The sequence below is a fragment of the Marmota monax genome, unplaced genomic scaffold (assembly GCF_021218885.2).
Source record: "Marmota monax isolate L192 unplaced genomic scaffold, Marmota_monax_Labrador192_F-V1.1 WCK01_AAM20220418_F8-fsc00119, whole genome shotgun sequence".
Taxonomy (NCBI): Eukaryota; Metazoa; Chordata; class Mammalia; order Rodentia; family Sciuridae; genus Marmota; species Marmota monax.
The window spans coordinates 5649487-5664464 of NW_026694771.1; the positions used below are offsets into that span (position 1 = coordinate 5649487).

The window sequence follows — 14978 nt, forward strand, 5'->3', positions numbered from 1 at the left end:
ATTTAATCTTATGAAAAAAGTCTTAGTGTTTTTCCAGTTTGACAGATGAGGAAATTGAAGCCAAATACATTCACAACCACACAGCTAGTTAGTAGTAGTAGAGAAATTAAGCCCAATTTGATTTTCAATCTGACCCCAGAGCTTAAGTTTCTAATTGGATAAAGAGTGGATATTTTATAAAATAAACATAAGAGAATTTAAATAACTTGGTAAATGAAAATTTAAGGAAAATGAGCTGCTTCACTCCAAGATTCCTCAGTTCCTTTGTGTGTCAGAGTGGACTGTGAATCCCTGTAGATATTTTGTAAGTGGTGGGAGATGGGATATAGTATATGTCTCACAATTACTCCTAAAAATTATTGCACATAAAATCTTTTAAAATTTTTTTCTCAGGGCCCTGAGTTCAATCCCTGGTACAAAAAAAAATCTCTAATAATCATTTTTCACTGAAAATATTTTCAGAAATAGGGCCCATGCTTTATTCTTGCCCCCACCATCCACTTAATATTGTAGCCATGTTCACGGCTATTTTGCCCGGAGACACTGACATAGGGATTCCAGCTCTGAGGGAATGTGAAATTTGGTAGATAAGGAGCAGGGCAGAGGCTGGGTCCTTAGTTGTGATCATGGTAAGAACATACAATTGCCCCTGAGAAGTTGCTTGAGAACAGTAAAATCCCAATCCTTCCACAGAGTTGAGGGGAACTTAAAACATTGAAGGTAGAAATCCCCAAACAGAAGACATAAATTACCTGACATCTGCAACCACAGACTGCTTATAAAATTTGGAGAAGGCAGATGTTGTGTAAACAAAGTTTACCTGAAAAATAAAATGAAAGTATCCTAATTCTTTCAAGCTTGGCTTCCTATCACAGTACTCTGTGTGTTGCAGGGCCACACTCTGACAGCCAGCAAGGAGAAAAGCAAGCCTCAAACTCAGACATTATCAAAATTAATCAAGATAAATCCCTACGTCCTGCAGCAATCCTTGGATTACCTACTTTTATTCTGCTGTTTAAGAATAATCGGTTATGCCCATTTATTTCTCTCTTTAAAGAATCTAGTCAAGTTTAACATCCATGCTTTGCCCACTCCAATTATTGTCTCCAGAGTTAACAAACCAAACTCATTTAAGCACATTTTTCATAGATTTGATGAAACCTCTTTTCAGTATTTGATTATTTTTCAAGGACACATTTTCATATTAGCCACTAGAGGGCGAAGCACACCATTCCCCTTCAAAACAGTCTCTCTTTTGGAAATATGCAGCCCCTTTAAAACACTGTGCCTTTTTTGCTCTCTTAGCATTTCTAAAACCAAGCTCATTCTCTTCTCCCAAGTTTTCTCCTCTGTTGCCTCTCCTACATAATAGCAAAACCACCTACTTAGTCGCCCAAGGTTGGAAAAAAGTACCTCAAAAAATTATATGGCACAATGGTAAAAATAAGAGCTCTGAAGTTTAAAGTCACTATGCAACATATTACCTAAATCTGCTGGGCCACCGTTGCTCTTTGTTTTGTTTGTTTTTTCCTCTGTAAAGGAGCGATCAAAATGCCTGCCTCCTTGGGATAATTTGAGGAATAATTGGTGCACAAGTATCAGAGATGAAGCAATTTGTAAAGTACCTAGTGTCCAGAAGGCAGTCAGTAAATAAGGGCCACTGTGACTGCTTGCTGTCTCTCTCTCTCCCTTCCTCATCCTACACTACACGGTGGCTGTGCATTGCCTCTGCTGGGCTACCCCCTCCATTTTGTAGAAATAAAATTGGCAGAAACTTTCTACTTGGCAATGTGTGCCATAAGCCCTGAATAGATATATTTCTATTGAACAAGGAATTACACTTTAAAGAAATCACCTAAGAAAGTAATTAGAGATGCACACAATTTATGTGTTATAAAAAATACTGTATTTTCCGTTGTTGCAAAAAATGGAAACAGCTTAAACACCCAATAAAAAAGGATTTGGTAACTCAGAGGCAATTAGAATTTGTGTTTTAAAAAGAATATTTAATAACACAGAAACATGCAAAGTAATGTTAAGAGAAAAAAAGTCAAATTGTAAAACTGAATTGTCACTAAAATTCCAGTATGCATTATCCTCTATGTCTATGTAGTCCAGAATAAAAAGGGGCTTTATCTCTAGTGATGACATTAAAGGTTTTAATGTTCTTTTTTATACTTTTCTGGATCTTTCAGGTTTTTACAATAAATATTTATTAATTCTATAATGAGAAAGGTTTTTTGTTTGTTTGTTTGTTTGGTTTAGTTTGGTTTGGGTACCAGGGATTGAACCCATCAGGGGCTTAACCACTGAACCACATACCCAGTCTTTTTTAAAAAAATATTTTTTAGAAATAAGATCTTGTTGAGTTGCTTAGGGCTTCGCTAAGTTGCTGAGGCTGGCTTGAACTTGCGATCCTCCTGCTTCAGCCTCCTAAGCCACTGGGATTCCAAGCCTGCACCACTGTCTCTGGCAGTTTTGTTTTTGGTTTTGGTTTTTTGTCTGTTTGTTTGTTTGTTGTTTTTTTAAAGTGAAGGGATTACTAATGCACCATGGTGGCATAAATGTGTAAATGATAGCATTAATTAGTACATGCATAACCTCAGGTATGGAAGGCATTTTAAAAATTTACCTGATCCAATTTCTTCATTTTGCACATGAGAAAAATAAAAATTGAAAGAGCCACTTCTTTTTATATTAAGCAGGGGGAAATGATTCTATTTTATAGAAAAAATGCCCATGTTTCCCTCTGACAGCTTCCTTCACCCCCTGTCCTCTACTTCCCTAAACCCAGCTCACCTGTGACACTGATGACCCCTCCCCTATCCCTCAACCCACCCACTCCACTGCCTTCCCCACCCCTAGCACCTCACCACTTGCTGGACGGTCCCCGCCACAGAAAGAAATTCCCTGGACTCCTTCTGCCGGTACTCAGGAAGAAACTCAATGTTGGTGATACGAAACATCCCAACAAAATAAAAAGCATCTTTGCTTTCTGTCTTACCTGGGAGAGGAGAGAAGGCAATTAGGAGGCTTTCCAATCAGTGTGGCCACAGGCATCATTTGATGGATGTCAGTATGAGGCTTCGAAATGACCTCATTTTAGGAAGCTGCATACATTACTGGCTCATTGCCTGTGATGCTCTAAATGTACTTAATGACACCTCTTCTATCAGCAGCAAATCAACATACCTCTTAGAATGCTCCATTTTTAGAATCTGCTTCTGGAAAATACTTAATGACTTAAAGATTGAAATCTATACATCTTGGAGTCTCTAAAGTATTGAAAAGAACATAGAAAATTTTCATGTACCCCAAGTCTGGGGAATGTAGGGAGGTAAAAAGTTGACACCATTAAGCTCTTCGGTGAAAAGAAGGGAAAGAACTCCAGTCACTGAGCTCTGGAGCTCTCTCGTTAGTCCCTCAAGTGACTTGTGTGGCCTGACATTCTAGGTGCTGGGCCAGTCTTCAGCTCTATCCAATACATGGAAATTCATCCTTCCCACAAGCCACCCAGTGTGGCCTTCAGCCCAGTGTGGCAGGTCACTCCTGCTCCAATCTTCTGCCCAGTGAGGACTGTGGAACCTGGTATTCTGCCAGGCCAGAAACTGCAGGCAGGAGGGGCAAAGGCAAGGCTGTTGCCTCTGTGTTGCTTTAGGACAGCTAATAAAGAGCAGAGGCTGGGGGCCATGAGCGCCTCTCCTTTTTTCCTTTTCTCTTTGCTTCCCAGGTTTTGCTCCTCTTGGTCAACCTTGCAGGCTCCCTGGCCCTGGCACTTTTCTTTCCTATGGCATAATTCACACTGCAGCAGAGCTGCTGCCTGCTTGCCTGCCTCCCTTTGTGAGCTCTGAGGGAATGCACAGTAACCTATGTATTTTCCTCTGCCCCTGTCATGCAGTCAGTGCCTGGCTTGGCCTTGGTGTCCAACAAAAGTTTGCTTTTGGAAGGGTGGTGGGGAGGGAGGTGCTGGGTAGAAGAAGAGAGAAAGAGAACATCCTTGTTAGCACAAGGCCCACCACACCACAATGCTAAGCAAATGATGGCTGAATTAAAAAGAAGATGAAATCTACAGAGTGGCAGCGAGCAACCTTCCTTGTAGGACCCACCCGGGGTCACTTTGGACCCAAGCAGAGTAGTGAGCCTGTGGAGGGGTATCCAAGCACAGGGCAAGGGCAGGAAACCTGAAATCCTGCCTCAGATTTGTTCTTTTGGGTTATTGACCTTGGGCGATCATCTTGTTTCAGTTGGTGTCCCACAAAAAGCAAAAAAATGTTTTTGGGTTCATTTTATTTTTATCAAGAACATGCTTCTTAGAAGTTCTTTTTTCTTTTTTCTAGTTGCAGATTCTTTAAATTTGAATGAAACCTATGAATTCTTTCTAGAAGCTCACATGTCCTTCTCATGTCAATAAATACTCAAGGGTCAGAACAGCAACATTGCAAGAGAAATCATATTAGCATTGAACACAATTACATGTACCAAACTCTAGCTCAGCACAACTTCTAAATCCTTCCACATTCTTCCTGATGAGCTATCCACCTCACTTCTCAAGGCTACCGTCTACGCCCAACTTTCATGTCTCAAAACTAACCTGTTTCATATTGAAGAGTCCTTACTTATCCATATTTGTTTCCATTTGTTCATGCTGATCTCTCTCCATGAAATGCCCTTCTCTAATTTTCACACAATCAATAAACTACTACTGCACAAGGATGTTCCAAAATTTTATACAAAAATTCTAGGATAATGCAAATGTATCAGTTGAGGCATGGCAGGCAAATGATTAGAAATAAGTTGGCTTGTTCTCAGTTGGGGTTTTTTGGTTTTGTCTTGATGGCCCATTGACTTGACTTCCCCCACAATCTGTAAACCCCTTGAGGACAGAAATTGTATCTTGTTTACCAGTCTGTCCTGCATGCCTACCAAAAGGGCCAAGACAGTGGGCATTTAAAAGATGTATCAAATGAGTTTTTAGGAACCTGGACTCCACCCCTAGGCAAGCTGGGTGCCTCTCTTCTATGATCACAAAATTATCAATTAAAAAAAATCAATTCACAACTTCTCTCCAGTACTGAGCTGTGAGTTGTTTTTTTTTGTTTGTTTGTTTGTTTGTTTGTTTTTGTTTTTGTTTTGTTGTTGTTTGGTTTGGTACTAGGCATTGAACTCAGGGGCACTTGACCACTGAGCCACATCCCCAGCCTTATTTTCTATTTTATTTAGAAATAGGGTCTCATAGAGTAGCTTAGGACCTCACTAAGTTGCTGAGGCTTGCTTTGAACTTGAGATCCTCTTGCCTCAGCCTCCTGAGCCACCAGGATTACAGGCGCGCACCACCACACCTGCCCTGAACTGTGAGATTTTTGAAAGTAGGAAAAAAATGCATCTAGGAACTTTCTGAAGCTTATTTGAGTGCATCTGTGCCAAGCAAATTGTAGGTGATCGATTTATAAGTGACCTAAACAATTCAAGAAACTATTTACTAATTTTTTGCCTATAAATTTTGCCACCCAGATTTTAGAATCCTTGAAAGTACAAGTAAGAAATCTGTTTTTTTTTTTTTTAATTCACATTATCACTTTCCAACTCCAAATATGGTGTTGTTTCCTCCACACACACACACATACACACACACACACCTATCAATGCTCCAGTTCTGTGCAAACATCAACTGGGCATCCAATAATTCATTTAATTCCGACACTAGCTATCCAACAAGAGTGTCAGACCCCACAGGTTATGGGCTCATTCCCACAAGACTGACATCACTTTAGGTGCCAACACAGCTTCTACAAGTTAGGGTTTCCCATGACCCCCTCAGTTGTGATAATTTGCTATAATGACTCTCAGAAATCAGGGGAGGAAACTCTATTTACTATTGTTGGTTTGTTATACAGGATATTATTTTTTAAATGTAAATAAGTGGTCAGGTCAACAGGTACAGCATAGGTGCTTCTGTCTCTGTGGAACTGGGGCACGCCTCTCTCCCAGCAAGAGGACTTTTACCAATCCAGCTGCTCTCTGCACTGCCTGGTGTTGTTATGGAGGTTGCATGCTGTAGTCATGATTGAGTAAATCATTGACCATTAGTGACTCCATCTCCAGTCCCTCTCCCTGTCCCATCTTTGAGGGGACAGAAAACTATAGCCCCCTACTCACACTTTTGGTTCCTCTGGCTTTCTAAGGGCTTTTCAGCCATGAGTCATCTCATCAACACAATAAAGACCCTTAGAAGCTCTGTGTTAGGAAGTGGGGACTAAGATCAAATATTATATATATGTAAAAAAGATGCTCTGATCCTACCTAACACTCAGAAAATTACAAGAGTGTTAGAAACTCAGAGCCAGATACCAGGGGCAGAGGTCAAATACATGCATTTCATTTTATGTCATTATGCATATTCATTTTATGAATCTTCTATCAACTATAGAATGAGAACTTTAAGACAAGTCAATACATGCTATAATCACTGAGTTACATGAGTAAATAGAAGAAAGAGCTGTTGCCACATCTGTCCAAAAGGATCAGATTGACAAAAACACAATAGGGAGAAAAGGATGTGTGTATAAAATGGAGCTCAGGGAGCTGCAAATTTAAGGTTGCCTAGAAACAGACAGTGGGTGGAACAAGGAAATGAAACAGCTTGCATTCCATTCATTTTTTAAAAGCAATAAATGCATTGTATTTTTTAACTACTCGAAATCTCCTGAGCTTCCTCCTCAGCCTTTCCCATCCTATCTCCCATCTCTCCTCTTGCTTGTCCATGGGAGGAAAGAGGTGGTGGTAAAAGAAGAAATGGGTTTCAGTTCTGGTTCCTTTCTCCTTAAAAATTCTCCACATCAGCTTTGGAAATAGTGTGTCAGTTTAGGAAAGAGGAAAATTCCATCAGAAACCCCGAGGGCAGGTTAGGCCTGCTTGGCTGAGCAGAACTCATACCACAAGCTTAATCCTAGAGGAATACAGACTTTCACTTACTGATGTACAGCCACAGAAGTGTCCAGGCTATGACTGCTAGGACGAATAAAAATACTGTGAAGAGAATGATTTTATTTTGGACATTCCAAAAAGGCGCTGTCTTCTTGGCTTGCTTGTTGGGTTTGGCTTTGCCAACTGGCTTTCTTGGTGGGCGTCTCCCTGGCAGCTTCCCTGAGACACTGATCACCTGAACTGATATATTGGATATCTAAAAAAGAAAAGAACAAGAAAGATATATTTTCAGTTAGAGGTAGTCGAGAGCGTAAATGGAATTCCCCAGTCAGGAGATCTAGGTGCTAAGAGGCCTAACTGTATTCAGGCAAATTATTCCTGTAAGCGTAATAAGTCGATTTGTACCTAGTCACAGGATGAAGATGAGAAAAACTAGATCTGGGTGTGGCAACCCACACCTGCAATCCCTGCTATTTGGGAGGCTGATGCAGGAGAATGGCAGATTTCTCAAAAAAGAAAAGGGACTGGAGACATATAGCTCAGTGGCAGAGAGACCCTGAGTTCCGTTCTCAGTATCATATCTCAAAAAAGAAAAAAAAAATTAGAAAAACTAGGCATTATACAACCCTGATACAATGGCTTCCAGATCCTCTCCCCAGATCTCCAGCTCCATTGAACAGCTGCTGTGGAACCGAAGCCTGAATTTCATGGAGCAAAGCAACTGAGGGATCTAAAGTTCAGGGGTGAAGGTAAAGATTCTGTGTGGGTAGATTCATGTGCATGCACAGCTCTCTGTAAGACCTTTAAATGTCTATATTATATTGCTTTTCTCTCATAACTAGTTCTTTCTGGATGGAGGCAGGATTGAAAATAGTAATATAAGTGAGATCCTCACAGAAATAAACGGATTTCCTGTCTATGGCTTCGTGACTGAGAGGTAGGCATGAAAAGTAGAGATGATGCCATGGTTGGGTAGGGTTGTGGAAGAATATGCGTGTCTTACTGTCACCAGGGCTGAACTGGTTGGTGACTCAGTGTCTCAGTCATAAACAGAAGAATGATTTTAAAATACAGCAAAGAATGAAACAAAGAACTTGTTAGAAATAAAAATTATTGGTTTAGATGTACTGAAGTGCATGAGGGACAAAATGCATCATTTAACTGTCCTCTCCTCCTCCTCTTTAATTTTCTCCTCTACCTTCTGTCATCTGATGCTGTGAATTTGTTAATAATGTAGAAGAAAGTTTAGCTTCTTTGACAAAGAGATTTATACATGTCAGGGTAACCAAATGCCAGCGATGAAATAACTTTTAACCACACATTCTTTTAGAGGCAACAATCTAGAACATCAATGCTCAAGAAATAACCCCTCTTTTGCACTGCCTTTAGTTCTCTCCTTTTTTTTTTTTACTCTTCCTCACTCTTCCCTTCAGAACTTATGTCTTCCAGTCTTATTCCTGCCAATTAATGGGATAATATGTGGCCAAGTACACTCTGAATTATTCATGGCTCCCTCATTCTATTTGCCAAACACTCTTGTCAACCCTTGCAGTGAAAATGTTGCTTGAATCCCTCCTGGAGAAATTGAGCTAGACCAAACTTGCTTCACTGTGCTGCAGGAGTGAGGTGGAATTTCCACAGAGAAAAATATTCCCTTGAAAGATGAGTTGACTCTGGTATCAAACTACTTTCAATCATTCCTCCAAAGAAGTAAAAGACAGAGGTGCACAGAAATGCCGATGCACATAGAACTCTCAAGGCTGAAGTTGGATCATTAAGTGCAAGAACACATTATAGATAGTCTCAGTTAGCCCTGATTAAATTTTAAAGTGGAATTTGTATAGAGATCAGTACCATTTCCCTGGAGTTTTAGAAAAACAGCTGCTAATCGATTGCTGAGTACAGTACTTTAAAACAAGCTCACATTTGTAAAATCCATTACGTACCATAAAGAGATAAAGGATTGCCTTTTTGCCCCCTTTATCTTTAGAAAGTCACACAACCTCATTTCACTAACAGGGTCAACAGTAAAGGGCATTTAAGGCTGAGGAAAAGCTTCCCACACTCTACTTACTTTCAGGTCAGCTGGTTTGGATGAAGCATCACCGTTTTCTTTGTCCATTTTTTTGGTGCATGAATGTGACCATCTAGCAGGGGTGTCTGCAAGCCAGTTTTTACCCTTTCCTGTGCTCACCAAGAAGAACGGACAGGAACTGTCACCTCAGTCAAGCTAGCTTTCAGAGGAAAGGAATCAACTTACCTCCACCAGGTCTAGTTCAGAAACTGAAGCAGCTTCAAGGCCACATTGTGAATGTTAAAGGGACCTAGCACTCATCTTTCCACCCCAAACCAAACGTGTTAATGTAACTCCAGTATGAGTAAGGACTCTCGGAGGCCAGCCCCAAGGCAAAGTTTCCTTACTATAAACCCAGTCCAACAATGGAAAAATATTGAAAGATCATTAAAATTATTGCTGGTACCTCCTACAATCTGCCAAGAGGTCTAATTTGTGATCCTCAGCACCTGATAGTTCTTGCCTGCTCCAGAGGCTGCCCTCTCCCACCTGTTCTCCACGCTCCAGCCACTTTCTTGGAAAACTATCTTAGCAGGCTTTTCCTCCATTTTTCTCACTTTGGTTATGCAGTCCTCAGTAGACCCAGAGGCCCTTTCTTATACAAATCCCCTATTCCCATCTCTCCCATTCTTCCCATTATCCGTCTGAATTACATCCAAAGATAGGAAAAGTAATCCTCAGGGGCAATGTGGGATTTTCCCTTATTGCTAGTACATTAACACATCATTCCCTGTGGGCACTGGGCATCAGTGGAAAGCCGATCAGTCGCCCTTTAAAGTGCACACACTGGTCTGCTAATCAGGGCACCAATTTGAGTATCAAGAGCTGTGTATAAGGAAGCAAGGAAGAAACTGGCTTAAAATGGTAAAGACTAGGTGAGCTGCCTGAAATTGGATCTAACTTAGAGGAGAAAAGAATAACATAAGAATTATGACATGTAGTAACGTAATTTTTCTTCTTGGGTTTTGTAATTTATTAGTGACATTTGACAAAATGACTAAGAATGTTTCAGAAAATTAGAAAATATAAAAGTAAAGTTTCTTTAATGCTCACCATTTCAGTATTATTTCCCTGCTACTTCAAAAACAAACTCATCTTCTATTAATTTAGCAAAATATGTGTACTAAGCAGTGGTTCTTAGTAAAGACTCTCCTTAATCCAAGTTTAGTCAGGAACCTCTGAGCCCTCTTTTCAACTAGACTTCATCCTTGGGCCTCCTCCTCAGCCAGCTTATCCAGGTATTAGCAAGAATCCTGTAAAGTCAATTTAGCAAGAATCCCCCTCCCTTGATATCTCCTCTTAGACTTTCCATTTCTGATCCCCTCACTCTGCTTATTGGCACTAAGTCCCCAGCTGTCTTTGCTGTATTTGCAAATGAGCTCAGCTCTATACTGAAGTCTTTTTCCTGTATTGCAATCATACTGAATATAATTTATCTTTATAGCCTGTAACTGGTGTTCTGTTCTGTTTCTTTTTGACACAACCAAGAGTGGGACGTGGCAACAAATAATAGGAAACTGTACTATATGTACTAAAGGTAAAAACAATTATAAAACTAACAGAAGCCTCCTTTTTATTATCATGCCAGCAATTCTAAATAATGTGAACAACAAAATACTCCTCCATAGAGGGGAAAAGGCTTTGATTAGTGTAAGTAAGTTCTAAACAACACTGCCATTATAACTGGGGGCTTTTTGGTTGGTTTGTTTGCTTTGTAGTACTGGCGATTGAACACACAAAGCCTCAAGCATGTTAGAAAACTGTTCTATCTCTAAGCTAGAGCCCCAGCATTTTCTTAATACATATATAAGCTTCAAATGAGCACATTCTTATAATACTGTTATTTTAATAAATAATGAATGTCATATAGAAGTTAATTTGGAGAACTCCCAGTTGTGCAGTTGTTCTCCAATGAAAGAAGACTCTATAATACTTGTTCATTTCAAGAGCAAGGTTCTAACAGTCTAGAATCATTGAAATCATTTGAACTTACTTAAGGCTGAGTCCTTGCCTCCATCAGTCCCCAAAGGATTCCATATTCCTGCATTTCAACAGAAGACTCGAAACAAACAATAACAGCACAACCATTGTGAAGACAAACAGAATTTTGACCTTCCTTTTCTGTCTTCCATGTGCCCATTCAGTGTTAATTTGTATTTAAAATTTAATACAGTTTTACAGAGCATGAAGTGCAAGGCTTAGTGGTTTTATATGTAATATTTATTTTGCTAATTTTACTTTTAACAGCATAACTGTATATACAAAGATGAGTAAAAAATATCATTGTTTCTTTCTACCTATTATAATCATTCATTTTATTTTGTGATTCTTGTTGAACATAATTTTACTATATAGAGGAAGAGGTTGTTGAAAAGTTAAACCAGTAGAAAGGAATGGCTCTATAACAAAGCAAGTATAACATATAATGGTAGAATTTAAGTGTTGGGAGAAGCATTTATACGAGAAAATTCTTTCAACAGTATGTTTGATTTTCTTCATAATATGTTGGTGGAAAACTGATCACCTCTGAAAGTCAAATATTCTAGATAAGTCATTGATTTTAAGAGATGATGGTAAAGAAAGCTGGGATGTGAGATAAGAAAGCTTGTAAAAGCTTGTTGGGCAAGCATGCATTGACCTCCTTGTTGATTTTACTGGTATGGAAGTTTTTGTACAGATCCCTTTAATCCCAGAACAGATGACCAAAGACAATCACAATAGCCAGAAATATAGGTTGGTATTTCCCATCATAAGCAGCTCAAACATCAGTGGAGAGCTTTTTATTCCTTTTTCAGGAGCAAAGGCCCCTGTGTTCAAGGAAGTGGGGCAGGTGTCTGCCAGTGGGCTGGTTAAGCAGATTGTGTGCAGTGACCTGGATCAAAGGAGAAATCTTTCTCCACTGGATTCAGCAGTGGTCACTGAATCAAGACATTTAATTCAACCTATGAAAACATTGAAAATATTTAACCTTCTGTACTGAGGCTAGTAAAATGTGAAGACCTGGAGGGAGATCCAAGTTTGCATCTAATATAAGCAAGGCTCTAAGCTCTTGCACAGAAGGCACTTAGCAGTGGGGAGTGACATACCCTGCCTCGCTGCAAGAGAGGCCAGCTCTACAGACACTGGTAGGTGCATCTCTGCTACTCAGGATTTGCTTCTCCCTATGATGATAAATAACCGCATGAAAAGTTGCCATCTGGTCACACTACTCAGCAAAGCTCTCTATAGAACAAATCCTGAGGAATCACAAGATTCTGCGGGTCATCCTTGGTGTTCTACAATAAACTGGCACACAACTATCCTAGCTTCTCTTTCCCTATTGACTCACAGGAGCATGATGTTAATCTTTTGTGTCAAAATACATGGATCTTTGTAAAAAGCAAAATTACAATAGGGCATCTTAGATCTGGACAATTGTAATATGGCCTTACAAAGCTTTCCTCCTCTGTATCTGACCCACATGCCCATTGCTGCTAAATAACTCTTTCTGGAATGACTCTAATGTCACCTCTGTCCTTTACTAACAATTCCCCTATCCTGGCATTTGAGATCTTTCCCCAGTATGGCACAAGGCCACCTACCTGACTATGTTCTGTTGTCACATAGGTAAAATGTTCCATCAAATTATGAACTTATGATCTTCATTCCTCCATGTATTCATCAATCTATCTGTTTACACACTTACTACGTGCTTACTATGTGACAGATGTCAAAGATCTTTTTAAGTAAATAAAATATATCACTCCCCTTAAAAAGCTCTCCAAGACAGGGGAAGACAGGTAAGCTGCTGACTTTAACCTTATGTAATGAATATTATCATACAGATGTGAACAAATATCCTGGAATCATAAAGGAATGTGATAACAACAGCCCTTTCTCCTGAATCCTGTGCCTCCTATCAATGCTACTGTCTAAATTGAAGCCACGTTCCACACCTTAATTGTAGCTCTCCTGCAAGGTTTTGAACCCCAGCCCACAGCACTCTGTTTTCCCTGCTAACTCACAGCCTTTATGGTATATCCTTGAACTTGGGATTTGAATAATATTGTAATAATGTTATAATAATTCTTCAACCACTATTTGCAGCATCTTATTTGGCTTATCCTGTGTATATGCAATCTCCAAACATAGTCCAGAGCTCCTTGATAACAGATCCCTGTAAAATCCTTTCACTAAAACACCCTTGGGAAGTGGGTCAGGGATGAGATTCTTTTCAAGAATTTGTTGGGCCTAGGATTTGATTTTACTTTATTTACAAGCAAATAAGTTAGTCCTTTACTATTTCGTAGGTGGTAGCTAAAGATAACCATCACAGGGAATGAGGATATGGCTCAGTGGTAGAATACTTTCCTGGCATTTGTGATGCCCTAAATTTGAGCCCCAGCACTGAAAAAAAAAAAGATGACAAGAGTCATGAGTCTCAGCTTGTGTTGGCTCCCTTCTCACCTTAAGTCCCATGGAGGCAGCCTGATATAATCCAAATACTGCTGCACATACAGTGGGTTCACTTCACAGCTAAGGAACTCTGAACTTGGGAAATCCACCATTTTTATAATGAACAATAAGCAAGCGTGCCCATTGTCCAGGATGGAGATACTAGCTCATCCCCAAATGATGTTCCCTACTAACACATCCTGAGAAACAAACAGGAAGGAGAAGCCAGGGTAGCACATTCTTGGCATGCACAGTGTATTAATTTCTCAGGGATGCCATAACAATGTACCACAAACTGGGGACTTAAAGCAGCAAAAGGGGACTGTTCCACAGTCTTAGAGGCTAGAGGTCTATGACCAAAGATGTTGGCAGGGCCGTGGTCCCTCTGAAACCTCTGAATCCTTCCTTCCTCTTCCTTGCTTCTGGTAGTTTGTAGCAATCCACAGCGTTCCTGGGCTTGCAGCTGCTGCACTTCCATCTCTGCCTGTGTCCCCACAGGCTATCATTACATGGTGTCTGGTTTCTTCTTATAAGAACATCAGCCACATTGGAGCAAAGGCCCCTCTTCTCTAGTATGACCTCACCTTAACCAGTTACATCCGCAATGACCCTATTTCCAAATAAGATCACATTCAGAGGTAGTAGCAATTAGGTTTTTAATGTATCCTTTTTGGAAAACACAATTTTAAACCCATACTCCCTGCCCACAGCCAGCCCCCTGGGAGTGTGAGAGACCATTGCAGGATTGTCTTTCTCGTCTTTCTGGACAGAGTGAACTTGCTTCCAATGGATTGCACTGCAGACATTGTAAAACCTGGTCACAGACTGGGGTGACTACAGTAGCATTGTAACTATTTTATCCAGATGTTATCCTGAAACCCCACTCTATCTTTCTGACTCTTTCTCTCTGTGATGGGGAGGGGAGTGGATGTTGCAGTATGCCTTAGTCATGGTCCAGGAGGAGTCATGAATCCATGGTCAATCATATTAAAGGACAGGACAAGTTAGTCCTGTTAGACCAGTAAAGGCAGAGTAACAAGTTTGATAGCTAAGTGCCATTTTCTTTCTGATTCACTTGACCTCCTAAGAAGCCCTCTTTTCCCTTTTTAATTGTTTGATATGGGAAGTGTATAAATAGTTGGCTGGGTTAAGGGACATTGGGGCAAACTATCCCAGAGCAATTCTACCTCATATCCATAACCAGACAAACCCTAGGAAGCCCAGATTGACCCTAAGTACACAGTAGTCTCACAGAAAGCCATCAGCACACTGGACCCCTACAGCCTCTGGCATGCAGCAGGAGCTGAGCTGGATCAGTGCTCCATGAAGGAGTATCTGATGCATGGACTGCACTGACTGCAAAGGCCACAAGATTACAAAGGCATATTTTTTGAAAATCAGACTAATAAGAAAGGCAGAATAGCACTGGGAAAGCAACATAATGAACGTAATTGTGACAGAAAGGATAAAATAAAATTGATGAATGAAAATGAACCTAGCATAGAGAAATGTGGAGAAAACTCAGGAAGAAAAATGAGAGGAGGAG

The 14978-nt window shown here is 40.2% G+C and overlaps 1 protein-coding gene across 1 annotated transcript in view; it reads right to left on the reverse strand.

Annotated features, from left to right (window-relative positions):
* Tmprss7 (transmembrane serine protease 7) overlaps positions 1-3004 on the reverse strand; it is a 35525-nt gene extending 32521 nt beyond the window's left edge. The window contains exons 1-2 of the mRNA XM_046425258.2: positions 2874-3004; positions 753-820 (exon numbers count right to left, since the gene is read on the reverse strand). Of these exons, the coding sequence (XP_046281214.2) occupies positions 753-820; positions 2874-2966 (161 nt within the window). The 5' untranslated portion in view covers positions 2967-3004. The remainder of the gene's footprint in view (positions 1-752; positions 821-2873) is intronic.
* Positions 3005-14978: the final 11974 nt, after the last annotated feature.